Genomic DNA, 13,746 nt, shown 5'->3' with positions numbered 1-13,746 from the left:
CCCTGACCACCATCATTCACTCACTCACACACATCATTCATCCTGGCCTATTGTACATGTTTTTAGTGGTAGGGGAAAACGGAGTACCCGGAGGAAATCTACGCAGACACAGGGGGGAACATGCAAACTCCATACATTAGGCCTCCATTAGAGGTAGCAGGTGGTTCCATGACAGCCTACCCCACTCTTGCTTGATGAGTAATATACAATATGTAGAATCATCAAGCATTTCTTCCAGTGCGTGACTTGCTTGCAGGGCAGGGACCATTTTGAAGACCACATGCTGTCTGATATTACTTAAGTGCTAAAATTGAAAGGGCATCAACACAACAAAATGTACGGTAACCGAAAGTGCTGTGTTTTTTTAGACTGTATGAAGATGCCTCCCAACACATACCAGCTGATAAACAAAGGCCTATTGCAATTAACTTAATTTCAACAAAAACAGAACCAAGCTTCTCATTTTATAAATTGCTTCCTGTTACAAAACTTTGACAAAAAGTATCTTTGAAATGGGAAGTACAATGGATGCAAATGTAAAAAAAAATGGTGAAAGTATTGATAAAAGGTATTGCTACACATTACCATCGGATACATTGTTCCAACTTCCTGCTCTACTTGCTTGATCTTGAAGTTACTGATTAAAGATCAAACCAGGGACAGCTGTTGAGAGGCCATGAACCCTTTGTGCATCAGCTGCAAGCTTTGCTCTGTCACTATGTCTGATTGTCCCTTTCAAACAGATAAATACTATTGTACAATTTTAAACTTACTATCGGTGTCTCTCCCTCCCTCTTTCCCGCTCTCTCTCCCCCACTTGCATGACTGCTCACACGGACAGAGCCAGCGGACATTAACATCTGCAGACAGAGGGGCGTGTGTGGCCCTAGAGCTGTGGCCTAAAACAGAGGGACATTCATGCTACAACTCACACAGGAAGGATGTGAACGAGAGAGAGCAAGAGAGAGAGTGTGAGGGATAGAGAGAGAAAGTGAGGAGACGGATCAAATGAAGACGGAAGATAGAGTGTCCCTGTTGTCGCTTCAATAGAGGACACATTGTTTGGCCCAGGCGCGCAGTTGTAAAGGCGTGTGTGTGTTGAGGCGCTGAGCCTGTTTGCATACTGATGATCTCAATTAATAGAGGTTTCTCGACATCTGCTGCACTACACTGTCATTAAGTCATTAGTGCGATGGCTTAAGATAGAATTGCTTAAGCGTGACATACAGCTCTTGGTTTGTTTTCATAGAGATTCGGAGTTTGTGGTGAAAGAATTCAGCCATAGTTGTCGCCTGTGTTAGGTAAATGAGGCGCTTTGACTGTTTGTCATTATGGTTCTGTGTAGTTTACATTGCAGCATTGTGTGTTTATTTCATATTATAATATCAATTGCAGACTTTGTATTGGGAGTCCTTTTAAATTAATACCTATCATGTTGTGACCAAACTGATGGTTTAGACTCCAGTTTTAACACAATGTAAATCACTGAAGGACATGAAACGGATCGCTTTTTATTATTTATAACTGCCTCTATCTCACCAGTATTTACCACAAGATAAATTTGATATAAAAAGCATAACCCATGCCCGTCTCACCCTGTGAATTTACTTGCCTTGTTTCCCTGCAGGGTAAAGTGCACCTGGAGCTGCGTCTGAGTGAGGTCATCACAGACAGTGGAGTCATCAGCCACAAACTGGCCACACGGTGAGGCAGCGCTTTCATAAAGACACAGATAAACAATGGATAAGGCGCACACAGGCAGCCTTTGTTATTTAACTATGGGGTTACTTCATTGGGGCAACGAGCTGTAGAGAGCAGTGAGTGCAAACTCAAGTGCATGAGTGTCCAAAAATATCTTCATTCATCACCTGCACAGCATTAACAGCTTGTTTTGGTCGGGGCTTATTTAGGCGTAGTTGAAACATACACATTATCTGAGTGGGAATGCAGGATGTGCTACAAGCATGTCAAAATGAAATACCAAGAACATGGCCTAGAACACTAAACAAAGCCATCGAATAGCAAAACAGGACCATCATTAAACAGTGTATATAGCTGAATGATGTTGTGATTTTTCTAAAAAGTCTGGTTGTCCATTCACAACAAGATTAATATGCAAATATTTTTCCCTTTGTGATCTGCTATTTGCATCTGTTCAAGTTGTTTATGTAGTTCTGATTGTGCAATACTTGGATTGTATTTGTGCCTATTTGCCTCTGTTGACATGACAGTATCTGTTGGAAGGCCCCTGCTGCGTTCAGGGCTCTGTTTGTGGCTGTCGCAGTAGATCTGCCACTGCCTCTTACATCTCTGAGGTGCATGACTTGTTGCCCAGCAACAGTTTTCTCCGGTGCTAAAAATGCTCAAAGGTTTCTGCTTTTGTTTAAGAACATCTTGTTTCTTTTATTCGTAAATTGGGCGGTAAGCAACCGATCTGAAAGGTGCAAATGTTAATTTACAGAAGTAGCCAAAAGGAGCATAATTTGGTCTGACTAGTGCATTAAAATTAACGGCTAAAAGTTATGAGTCATACACCTGGTTTGCTCTCATTTATTTGTCATTTGAATTATAGTTATTGTAGTTATTCTTTATTAATATTATGAAGCTCCCTTACCTTTACGTACTCATGTTTGTGTAAACTCTCGGTTGTCCAGGTATGTTTTATCGTAGCAAAAGGTCGTCATTTGGACTGGGTTGTTTTAAATTGCACCCAAGAAGCTTCAATCCTATTTAGAGATGTCGAGATTAACCGGTTTACGATTATACCACGATTATACAAGGACACGGTAGGTTAATCGTAAGAATTTTAGAAGCCTAGGTTTACAGCTGAAATCTCTTGTGCGAGGTACGGGCTGCTGCGCAGGACAAGCAGCGTTAATTGAGCAAGGCAGACGGACGAGCTCTTTTAGACTTTCATTCACCCAAAGAAACGGCTGAAGACAGCAGTTTGGGAGCACTCGAATATCAAACATCTCAATATTCCTTTACCGTATACTGTATGTCCAAATCAAGGGAACAAATAACATAGTTCCCCAAAGACGTCCGTATGTTCAGAAATAGCCGTCAACTGTTCAAGCGAGTTGTTTCCCTTCATTAGGCCGATAATCGTGAATGAAAAATTTGAAGTCATACATCCCTAATATATAGTGCTATGTTAGTGTGGATTCATAACCTATTCTGTGTTTTTTTAGAAAGACGTTTGTTCTGCACCCAATTTGTTTTTTTGTTTGGCAAGCTCTTGACCTTTACTAGCCAATCGTAATTGTTAAAAAAAAACTACACTCAATAGATCCTTCCATCTCAGAATCAAAACATTGGGATGAATGTTGTTTATGCCTGTGATCTGAAAACATCCTCTTCTCCTGAATATCTCACAGCTCCATTTGAGCTGTTTCTCTTCTGCGGCAGAGTGATGCGCTTACGCATGGATTATTCTGCGATTGTGTGTTTGTTTGCTTTCTGTCTGTGTAACACGCAGCGGTGGAGGCTGATGAATGCGATCTGATGAGCCAGTGGCAGCATTCCCACCGCTCGCTGGGGATAAGGAGCTTACAGAGCCCAGAGCAGGAGGTCACCGCATCAGATCTCTCTAGAAAGACACGTGTATGAGAGAAGAGAGAGCTCTGTGCCCATTCAGATAAACCACTGTAGGCGACTGACTGAGGGTCGATCAACACACCTCTGCACACAGGGATTATGGCAAAACATGATTAGATAAGCATTAGTGAAGGTATAGGACCAAGGAAATGTATCCAATATCAAGCAATTGTAAGTCCAAAATATCAAACCAAATGGATAGACTTTACTTACTGTACTCTACGACAATAAAATAAGTGGAGTACACCTGTTTAAATTACTCGCGCTCACTGGGAAGCACTGCTGCCCTGGGGCTGGCTGACAGATCGGGCTGCCTTTGTAGGATTGTGGCTTCAAACACAATAAACCGTGAATACATTCATGTAAGGCAAGTCCATGAGGTGTGTCTCTGACTTTCGAATGAGCGGATGTTTTTAGTCCCTTTTGTAATCAGTTTGTCACCACTCAGTCTCACTGACCTACTGTACCCGTTAGTGTTTTCACATTTTTCATTATCTATATACCGTTTGACACAATGGCATTGCCTCATAATCACTTCCCGGGGCTGTGATGTAACTTGTCTGCCCTTCTTTACCGTAAAAGCGTAAAATTATTTTTGACAGGATATGTGGGCGCTTACAGAATCACATTAACCTAATATGAGTAATGTCGACTAAAACAAATAAGTCTGCTCCAACAATCACTGTCTAAGCATGATAGAGAGGGAGGGGGTATAGTAGGCCAAGCAGGGGTTATATAAACAAGCTTATAGGACAGGAAGCGCGGTAGCATTAGTGAGTGATGCTTAACCCAACCCTCTCCTTAGTCCCTATTAGGAGACTGTCTACTTTCGCATGTGTGCGGCCGCAGTCGGACGTGGGAAGAGCGCTGGTTTAGTATGACGGGTTGGTCGCGCATCGCAATGACACACAGGAAGTTATTTGTCCCGGCGCGTGGTGTCCTCTCTTGTTTGGGTGCTAATCCCCTTACGGCATGATGTCATCTGGGAATGGGACGGGGCGGCTGGAGGCAGGAGGCAGGACATGTTCTGACAGGAAGTTACATACTGTACCAGGCAAGATGCAGATCGAGATGCATTTAGAAACAATGGGATCAGTGCCATATGTTTACAGATGCTTTATGCCGTAATGGTTTTGTACAGGTGCGGTCATATTGTTCACGTTACTTTATTTAATCTGAATAGTGATTAAATCGCATTACATTTATCTGCATCGTGCTTTTTAATTGAAGGCCTCTAGAAAGTGGATTTTCTTTTAAATTTCAAACCTATGTAAATTTTGAACTTTACATTTTTTGACATATATACGTTAATAAATATACAAAATTTTAAGATATATTTTTCTTCAGTTTTAATCAAATTAAAGGTGTATAATTCACACACGCTTAAAACACAGACACTAGGACAAATGCTCACGAATTTAGAGACTTTAGTTTAGTTTAATTTTAGTTTAGTTTAATTTTATTTGAGCATCTACATTTTCCTGATTTACAAATACACATTAACCAGTCACAGATGCTCAAAAGGAGTAGGCTGAAGCAAGAAGCTTATGAGCGCCTACCCCACATTCAACATAATAAACGTTTACCATTTACAGATATACATGAGGACTGTATCCACAACCAAGAAGAAGTTTGCACATAAAAAGGAAATGAGATTACATGAGTGCAACGCATAGACTCCATAGCTTACATTTCCTATTGGATACTAAACAAGTAACAAGAAAATAAGGAAATATACTTAGGAAAATACTTAAGAAAGAAAATATTACCAGAAAGTTTTTATAAGACATATTAACATTGTTTTTTGGCCAAAGCGTATCCAAGTACTATGGGACAATCCACTTTTGTCACGATCCGATACGCATCACGATACTCAGGGCCCAATCCAATATGTATTGTGCGATATAGTAACTAATTATAAGTAATATGTTTACCTTAAAATGTGAAATGTTAAAATGTGTCTAAAATGGATTAACTAAAGGCCGTTTGACATTTACTGAAGTGTTAAGGTTGCGAAGTACATTAACACAAAAAGTAACAAAGTGCTGTGTAACTGTTACAGGGAAACAAAGGAGTGTGTGATAAAAATGCCTCCAAACACAAGTATTGAAAGTTTTGCGTTCCAAGTCCGATCCGATATTTTGTCCCAGCCCTACTATACCAGTGCAATAGTACTCAGCACTCAAGCCTCCAATGACCCGTGACATGAAAATTGTTAGAAAGCAAATGAATGAATAAATCATGATCTGCTCCACATACGTATATTCTACAGTATTGCATAGGACTATATGGCTCTGAAATGGGTTTTAATGTCCCTGCAGGAAACTTAACACACAGCATTAATTCTTATTGGTTTTGAAGGCATGTTTTGGATTGTAGATATTATGTACATTATGTTAACTTAAAGTAAAACCTGTGCTCTCCCGCCTTTTTGTACATCTGCTGTTGCAATATGTTGGACTCGTCATAGAAAATGTTTGGAACAGGCATATGCTTTTCTGCAGTCTCGCCTTTCACACATTACTGATGTGTGAACAAGCAACTTGGACGTGTGAACAAGCAATCTGGTACTTTCAGTGGACTATTATTTTCGATTTCACTAACTACAAGTGAAATCACTGTTTATATAATCAGTACTGTGATGCAATCTGCAACAGATTACAAAAACCATCAAACTACATCTTCTTACTTTGTTTGCAAGTCTCTAAACTCACATGTACGTTGCAAAGTTAGATGCCGGGGAATGGAAGATAAATACTCCGGCAGACGTTATTGAATCCTGTTGATTTTGGCGGTGTCGCAGTCGAGAGCTGCGATGATGCAGAGAACAGTTCAGTGGCAGAGTGCAGGCGTGTGAGGCCCAGATGTTCTGTGTCATGAGGAGGGGGAGGTTTCCGAATTACTTTGCTCGGATTTCAAGCTCATTAAAGTGATATAGGCTTAAGGTTGACAGCATTAGGAATTAGAGAGCCTTATTGTATTGGAGAATCAAGTGAAAAACAAACATTTGACACCATTTTGGGATATGTAAGTTTGTCCCCAATGTGTCAACGTTGCTGAGGAGCAGAAATAAGTACATGCAATTACATTTTCCTTTCTAATAGTATAATCCTATTTAATTTTTCTGGTGTAATACTGCATGACATCAATTAATTGCTCTTTCTCTTTTTCTGTCAGTAAAATAATAATAAAAATGGCACTTGTATTGCACTTTACAAGCCTGTGATACCAAGTGACACAAAGCGCCGCACTGTAACTATTATTCATTCACACCATACTAGGTGGTGGTAAACTACAGTTGTAGCCACATCTGCCCCTTGGGGTAGGCTGACGGAAGCGAGGCGACCAGTCTGTGCCACCAGCCACTCACTAACACTACATTCATTCTGGTCTATTGTACATGTTTTTAACGGGAGGGGAAACTGGAGCAGCCAGAGGTTACAGACACAAGGAGAACATACAAACTCCTCACAAAGGCCCCGTCCAGGTGGGAATTGAACCTTATAGCTGTGAAGCGCTAACCGCAGTACCACTGTGCCAGCGAATACAAAAATATACCAATGAAGGAGTGAGCCCCAGAACTGGAGTCAGTGGTAACTGCAGAGTGAGGAGGTGCAGAACTGCTCTGGGTCAGTCTGTGTTCTCAGTGAAAGGAACACAGTGGAGCTTATGTCCCAAATGGACCTGAGACTTTTCTCAGCAAAGCTGAAGCTCTGACTAAAGAACAAACAATCGTGTGAGCACTGAACTGTGTGGATGAACTTGGGATGTGAAGTAGTTAGATTGGTCTTCTCTTCTTTCTTTGTATTGCATGATGCTTTTTACTCTTGTTTTCCATCTTTGTACTCTTTGAAACACCTTGAAAAGCCTAACCAGGGACGGGAGCAGCAAATTATCTAGAAGCCTTATGTACATAACGTCAGGCACCCAGTAATTTCTTGTACATTCGTGGCCAAATAAACAAATAAATAAAGGAAAGTATTTTCTCTTTAGTAAATTGTTGGTAGATGTACAGTACATTAGAGTAGGTATTGGTAAGTTATCCAGTCAGTTATTTCGACAATACACATTGCAAATATCAAAATCTCGAAGAGGTCTTATTAAGACTGGCTAAGATCATTCTCTGAAATTTATGTGATTGTTGTATTTGTTATTGCAATTGCACTGCTTGTCATAAAAATTAGATGATTGTTCTCCACAGCCTTGTACTACACTGCTCCATTACAAGATGAATAATGCATATTAATATAAAGTTATGAAAAGTAATGAAACTTCCACCTCCGTACTGATGTGAAGAATACTCAAGTGTACCTTGTCATTATTGTTTATCGAGAGTCTACTGGTTTAAGGAGCGTTTAAAGTAAATACCATAACCCCATTAGACCTGGATGTGGTTTAGGTCGGAGGTAAGATCTGGTTTAATCCTTTCTTCATGAGTGTGTTTCTGTCTGCAGAGTGCTCGAGTGCCAAGGGCTGCCCATCGTCAACGGCCAGTGCGACCCCTACGCTGCTGTGTCGCTGCTGGGACCATCAAGGTGAAGAGATTATATATTACAATCTGTGGCGTTTTGAACGAACACGTGGATTAACTATTGGGGTCTTCTAGGTCTGAGGCCAAAAAGACTAAAGTGAAGCGAAAAAACAACAACCCACAGTTCGAAGAGGTGTTCTACTTTGAGGTACTTCTGTCAATATAATCGATAACACAGAGTTAAACAATAGATAGAGAAATTACATCAGATTACGTGAAGTACTTATCTTTCTTTATTTGGTTGTAGTTGGGTCATCTTACTTGCAATGTCAAAAAAACAAGTCCAGTGTTTTCGTAATACGTACCTTGTGAGTTCGTTTGCTAACAGGCCACAAAGAAAGTACACACAATCCATCATCATGCCTCCTCTATTTCCGCTCTGTTTATCAGGATGATCATAAATGTGTTGCGTAACCAATGACAACAGTAGAACCTAAAAACGCTTAATAGATCTACTAAAGCACACTGTACATTCTTCCTTATATTGTATTTAAAGCCTCTCCGACATGCATGAACACAGCCTTTTCTCCTTCTCCTGTCCTCGTTAACCCGCTCTGTCTCTTTCCCCTTGGTGACATTTTTGCGCCCCCTCCCCATCTTCACCCCCTCCCCCCGTCCCCAAGCTGGCGGGACAAGAGTATGATTGATTCGGACAGGCCACCAAACAATCCTACCCATTGATTTCTATTGAACGAGAACATCTCATTTTCTTTCCGCCCGCCACATAAACAGCCCCTTGGAGTCGGACTGTGGTCTATATCCACACGCCATCTCTCCTTTAAATGCCGCAATTTCCTTAATTCTGCGTAGAAATTTGATTCCAAAGAATTTACTAATAGCATATTCATGATAAACATTACCTCCAATTGACTCAGATTAGGAGCTCGTTTCAACCCCGTAATATAGGCTCATGTGCTTTTAATCTAATAACTCTTTTTCGGAGAATTGGTTAAGAAATAATGCATTATTTGGTTTTGATTTTCCTACAGGTTACGCGGCCATTGAGCCACACAAAGCGGCAGTTCGATGTAGAAGAAGAAGATGTTGATAAATTAGCTTTAAGGTAAGAGGCCCCACAACAAAAACGTTACTGCTGCTGATCCAGGACTGGGATCGTTTTTTGGGACAGTCTGGGCTTGATTTGGGATTCACGTGGTCACCCGAGTTCAAAGAGAGCGTTTTTGTTAAGCCTGTTGTTTTTTGTCTTCAGGGTGGATCTGTGGAACGCCAGTAACCTGAAGTTTGGGGACGAGTTTCTGGGAGGTGTTCGTGTTCCCCTCAGGGCCCTGGGACAAGCGGGGGTCCATGATGCCTGGTGAGGACGGGATGGGTGGGGGGGGGGGGGGGGGGGGGGGAATTCATTACTTTGAACACAGATGTAATAAGGCGAAGGTTTTATTAAATACAAAAATGATTAGTAAAAAAAAAAATTAAAAAATGAGGAAATAGAAACCAAAACGTGACAGTGGCACCAAAAATACAACTAAAAATTGACATTTAAACGCGGCGACTACGCTTGGAGAAATATCTTAGACCAGTTTCGTAGGTCTTAGCTTTTAAATGAGGCTTTACAGTGGTCAAAAGGCTGTAAGCTCCAGTCGAGAGGCTTTTAGATTTGGGTAAAGCGGAACTGGAGAGAATGCGCCCGGTTAAGGCGGGGGTTAAGGGGTTGATTATCTTAAAGACCCTATAGTTGAAGACTCTGACTATTTAAATCTTTTGCATAGTCAAGCAGCTGTTGCATATTATAAATAAATATAAACTTTACCCGTTTGCATCACGCAGAACAATGTTTTGATGTACAGGAGTTTAATTACACTGATTATTTTATTTCTTTTAGCAAATTATGACATTTTCATAAAGATTTTGTTTGGGGGATGTGCTCCTAGTGGTTATAAAAGGCTCTACAGCCACAACTGAACTTTATGTTACGCTGCACATGAGGACACAAGCACAGAGAACATGTCATATCTCATTTGAAAGCTCAGAACCTTCAGAGTCACTATGCTTTGATAAAGACTGTACGAGCACTGAACACTGAACAGTTTTCATCATTTATTTACCACATTTCTGGACACACACGGGTCATGTTTACATAGCTTACACAGCATACATGTGTATAATAGCAATCTGTGCTTTGTGCTATAAGCCATGGCATACCACATCGACATAATTTGATGATTCTTCCTTGATGTACAGGTACTTCTTGCAGCCCAGAGAAAACGGAGGGAAGTCTGTGAAAGTGGAGGAGCTGGGTTCACTGCGTCTGAACATCGTTTACACAGAAGACCACGTTTTCCCTTCAGAGCACTACACACCCCTTAGAGACCTGCTTCTACACTCCGCCAACGTGGAGGTGGGTAACGAGCTCTGCAGAGTTTTCAAGTCTTATTAGCTACAATAATGATAGCCTAGTGGTGGTTTCCGAAGACCACGGACCTGAACCACACCCGGGCCGATGACGTAACGGGTCAGTCTAGGCTCTGGTAGAGAATCTGAGGTTGTAGCGTTGTAGAATAGAGAGGGTCAATAGGGTTTTGAGTGGATTATAATCAAAATAAATCTGCTCAAGTCTAACCCGCCACCGTAGATAGTTAGACAGGCTGCATTACCCACCACAGCAGACGTATTCTTGAGTTTGGCGGCATGGCAGATGTTAAAGTCAAGCCTTGTGTGGAGTTACTTAGTGTACAGTATGTTTAAAGACTTGGTTGCATAAATGTTGTCCTGTGTCTTACTTGTGCAGCCCGTGTCAGCGTCTGCGGCTCACGTCCTGGGGGAGGTTTGTCGGGAGAAGCAGGAGGCCGCCATCCCTTTAGTGCGGCTTTTTCTTCACTACGGCAAAATCGTGCCTTTCATCAGCGCCATCGCCCACGCTGAAGTCAATCGAACACAGTGAGGGGCCCACCCAACTTTTGTTCAGATTAGTGTCTGGCATTCATAGCGTGATCCAATCTGCTTTCCATACTTCATTTGTACATTTTTTTTTTCCCTCACAGGGATCCTAACACAATTTTCCGGGGAAATTCACTAACGTCCAAGTGCATTGACGAAACCATGAAGCTCGCTGGAATGCACTATCTCCAAGTCACGCTCAAACCAATCATAGATGAGGTATTTGCATTATTGTTTGCAAACGTCAAGCCCTTTTTCCTGTACGCCTGATTTAATTTATGCTGGATGTACGCGGAAACGCTCGGCTCAGGACATTTCATAAATTCCTTTTTTTCTAATCGTCGTAGATCTGCGCGGACCATAAACCTTGTGAAATCGACCCGGTCAAGTTGAAGGAGTCAGAAAACCTGGACACCAACAGGGTATCGTGTCCAAGATGTTTTTACTTATTTAATCTTTTCCTTGTCTTTGAATTTAACACAAGCTGGTCAACTTTTATGCACAGATTTATGCTTATTTATGGGTATTTTCTCATGTCATTGACCCCCAGTACACTACACCAGCCCTTCTGATTGGAAAGGCACCTTGTCCAATCAGAAGTGGCCCAGGCTTACTGTTTTAGCCATAGGATCTAGCAGCACAAGTATGGGGCTCTTTAGGCTTTATGACTGAACAATAGACAGTGGGTGGGCTTAAGAACCAAAGTATCAACAGGATTATTTGGACAGTTTAACCAACATTGCTTTGAAATGAGAATACCTTCTGCTACCCATCTCTAATCCGGTCTTTTGCATTTCAGGAAAACCTCCGTCAGTACGTGGACCGGATTTTCAACGTGATCACCACCTCAGGCGTGCGCTGCCCGACCGTCATGTGCGACATCTTCTTCTCTCTGCGGGAGTCGGCGGCGACCCGCTTTCAAGGTAACTCCGGCTTCACAAAAGATCGGAAGCAGCAAAAGTCATCAGCCGTGGCTCGTAATGGGCAGGAAGCAGGAAGAAAGAAATGTACAGGATGTGCATGCCGCCCAAGGACACTTCTTTATTCACACTAGATCTCTGAAAGGCTTTTTGTGCTCTGCTATTTGTGTCAGACCTGCAACCACTTAAGCCCGCAGGCTACATACCCGTACTTAGTATGAGTATGATGTGCCACAGTGTGAGCAGACTGTATGAACTGTGCTGCCCCCTGTTGGTCAGCCTTTAGTACTACAATGATCACTTCACTAAAGGGTAGTAAAATCATTTAATTTTAACATTGGGAGCTCATAGCCTTTTCCCTTAACAAAGTTTTTCAATTTCATTTTTAATTACTGTCTCTGGTCAGAATGATTAATGCATGTCTCATTTTGCTTCGAGTTAGATGTAGTAAAGAAACTAAATTAATTCTCGTTGTTTGTTCACGGTGAAAGTCTCATAGTTACTCAAAGCAAACCTTGCTCTCTACCTTTTTCATTTTCTAAATTTAATTTGTGGAAGAAAACAGGTTGGAAACTCCTGGCCTACAGTGAGTTATAAACATGTTTAAGCATACAATTTAACAAGCATATGTGTGTGTATATGATTTTCCTATCATGTATAGTTGTAATCATGCTCATCAGGCCTTTTTTATCCAACCATTCAGCACAAAATATGAACAAATCTTCAACTCCTGTTCATTTTGCAGAATGTAGGAAAATGTAACTAAGGTTAAGTCCTGCTAGCACACATGATGCTGATTTGATTAAACAAATACTAAAACTCGTGTCAAATCTACTGTACATACTCATGTACATGCTCAATGCTGACAGGCCAAAGTCATCCCAGTCATATTCTGATTGTGACAATATTAGATATGTAAAAAAAAAAAAAGGAATTTAATAGGACAAAATAATCCATAAAGTTTTTTGGTTTGTTTGTTTTCCCACCCTGATCACATATTACACTTATGTATATGTGTGTACGCCACAAACAGTTGAGGATTCCTTATATTTTGTTTTTGCCTTTGCCACACAGTTGACCAGGATGTCCGATACACCGCAGTGAGCAGTTTCATCTTCCTTCGTTTCTTTGCACCAGCCATCCTTTCTCCAAACCTGTTCCAGCTACGGCCACACCATCCAGTGAGTTCAACTTTACCAACAACTTTACCTGTGGTTTTGAGTAAATGTGCTTTAATACCGTTGTATATGACCTGTGCTCTACAAATGCACTTGTCTCACCTAGGATCCCGCCACGTCCCGAACCCTCACTCTGATCTCCAAGACCATCCAGACTCTTGGAAGTCTCGCCAAATCTAAATCTGTGAGTTTTACAAAACACTAAAATGTGACAGATTTTATATCTTTGTTCTTTTCTTTCTCTCTTTTAAATTCCCAATCCCTCAACATCTGTTTTACACCGGCTTCCCTTTTAGGCCAATTTCAAAGAGTCCTACATGGCGGCGTTTTACGATTACTTCAATGAGCAGAAATACGCCGACGCTGTGAAAAACGTGAGTCGTTGGTTTTAATTTCACTGAACAAAAGGAGCCTGTGCTGCTGTGGTTTGGAAAGCATGCGGGCAATGTGTAACAGGTAATAAAATGTGTCCTTTATTTTAATGTGTTCTTTTTTACAGTTTTTAGATCTAATCTCAACATCAGGAAAGTGGGACCAGAAGAGCATTGAAACGCCGATCATGCTCAAAGAGGGGTAAGCTGGAAACTTTATGCTTTCTGACAAAATACACATCTTTCGCATAATT

The 13,746-nt window shown here is 41.2% G+C and overlaps 1 protein-coding gene across 2 annotated transcripts in view; it reads left to right on the top strand.

Moving 5' to 3' along the window:
* Positions 1-13,746, top strand: part of rasa3 (RAS p21 protein activator 3) — a 41,096-nt gene that overhangs the window by 19,207 nt on the left and 8,143 nt on the right. For both annotated transcript variants that reach the window (XM_079555847.1, XM_079555846.1), the window contains exons 5-18: positions 1,628-1,704; positions 8,052-8,132; positions 8,204-8,276; positions 9,118-9,191; positions 9,339-9,443; positions 10,328-10,484; positions 10,875-11,023; positions 11,128-11,242; positions 11,371-11,445; positions 11,823-11,946; positions 13,018-13,124; positions 13,228-13,305; positions 13,418-13,495; positions 13,621-13,694. In XM_079555847.1, coding sequence (XP_079411973.1) covers positions 1,628-1,704; positions 8,052-8,132; positions 8,204-8,276; positions 9,118-9,191; positions 9,339-9,443; positions 10,328-10,484; positions 10,875-11,023; positions 11,128-11,242; positions 11,371-11,445; positions 11,823-11,946; positions 13,018-13,124; positions 13,228-13,305; positions 13,418-13,495; positions 13,621-13,694 — 1,367 coding nt within the window. The remainder of the gene's footprint in view (positions 1-1,627; positions 1,705-8,051; positions 8,133-8,203; positions 8,277-9,117; positions 9,192-9,338; positions 9,444-10,327; positions 10,485-10,874; positions 11,024-11,127; positions 11,243-11,370; positions 11,446-11,822; positions 11,947-13,017; positions 13,125-13,227; positions 13,306-13,417; positions 13,496-13,620; positions 13,695-13,746) is intronic.

This window comes from Gobius niger (assembly GCF_951799975.1).
Source record: "Gobius niger genome assembly, chromosome: 4".
In the NCBI taxonomy this organism is placed as follows: domain Eukaryota; kingdom Metazoa; phylum Chordata; class Actinopteri; order Gobiiformes; family Gobiidae; genus Gobius; species Gobius niger.
This window is presented reverse-complemented; position numbering and strand designations above follow the sequence as displayed.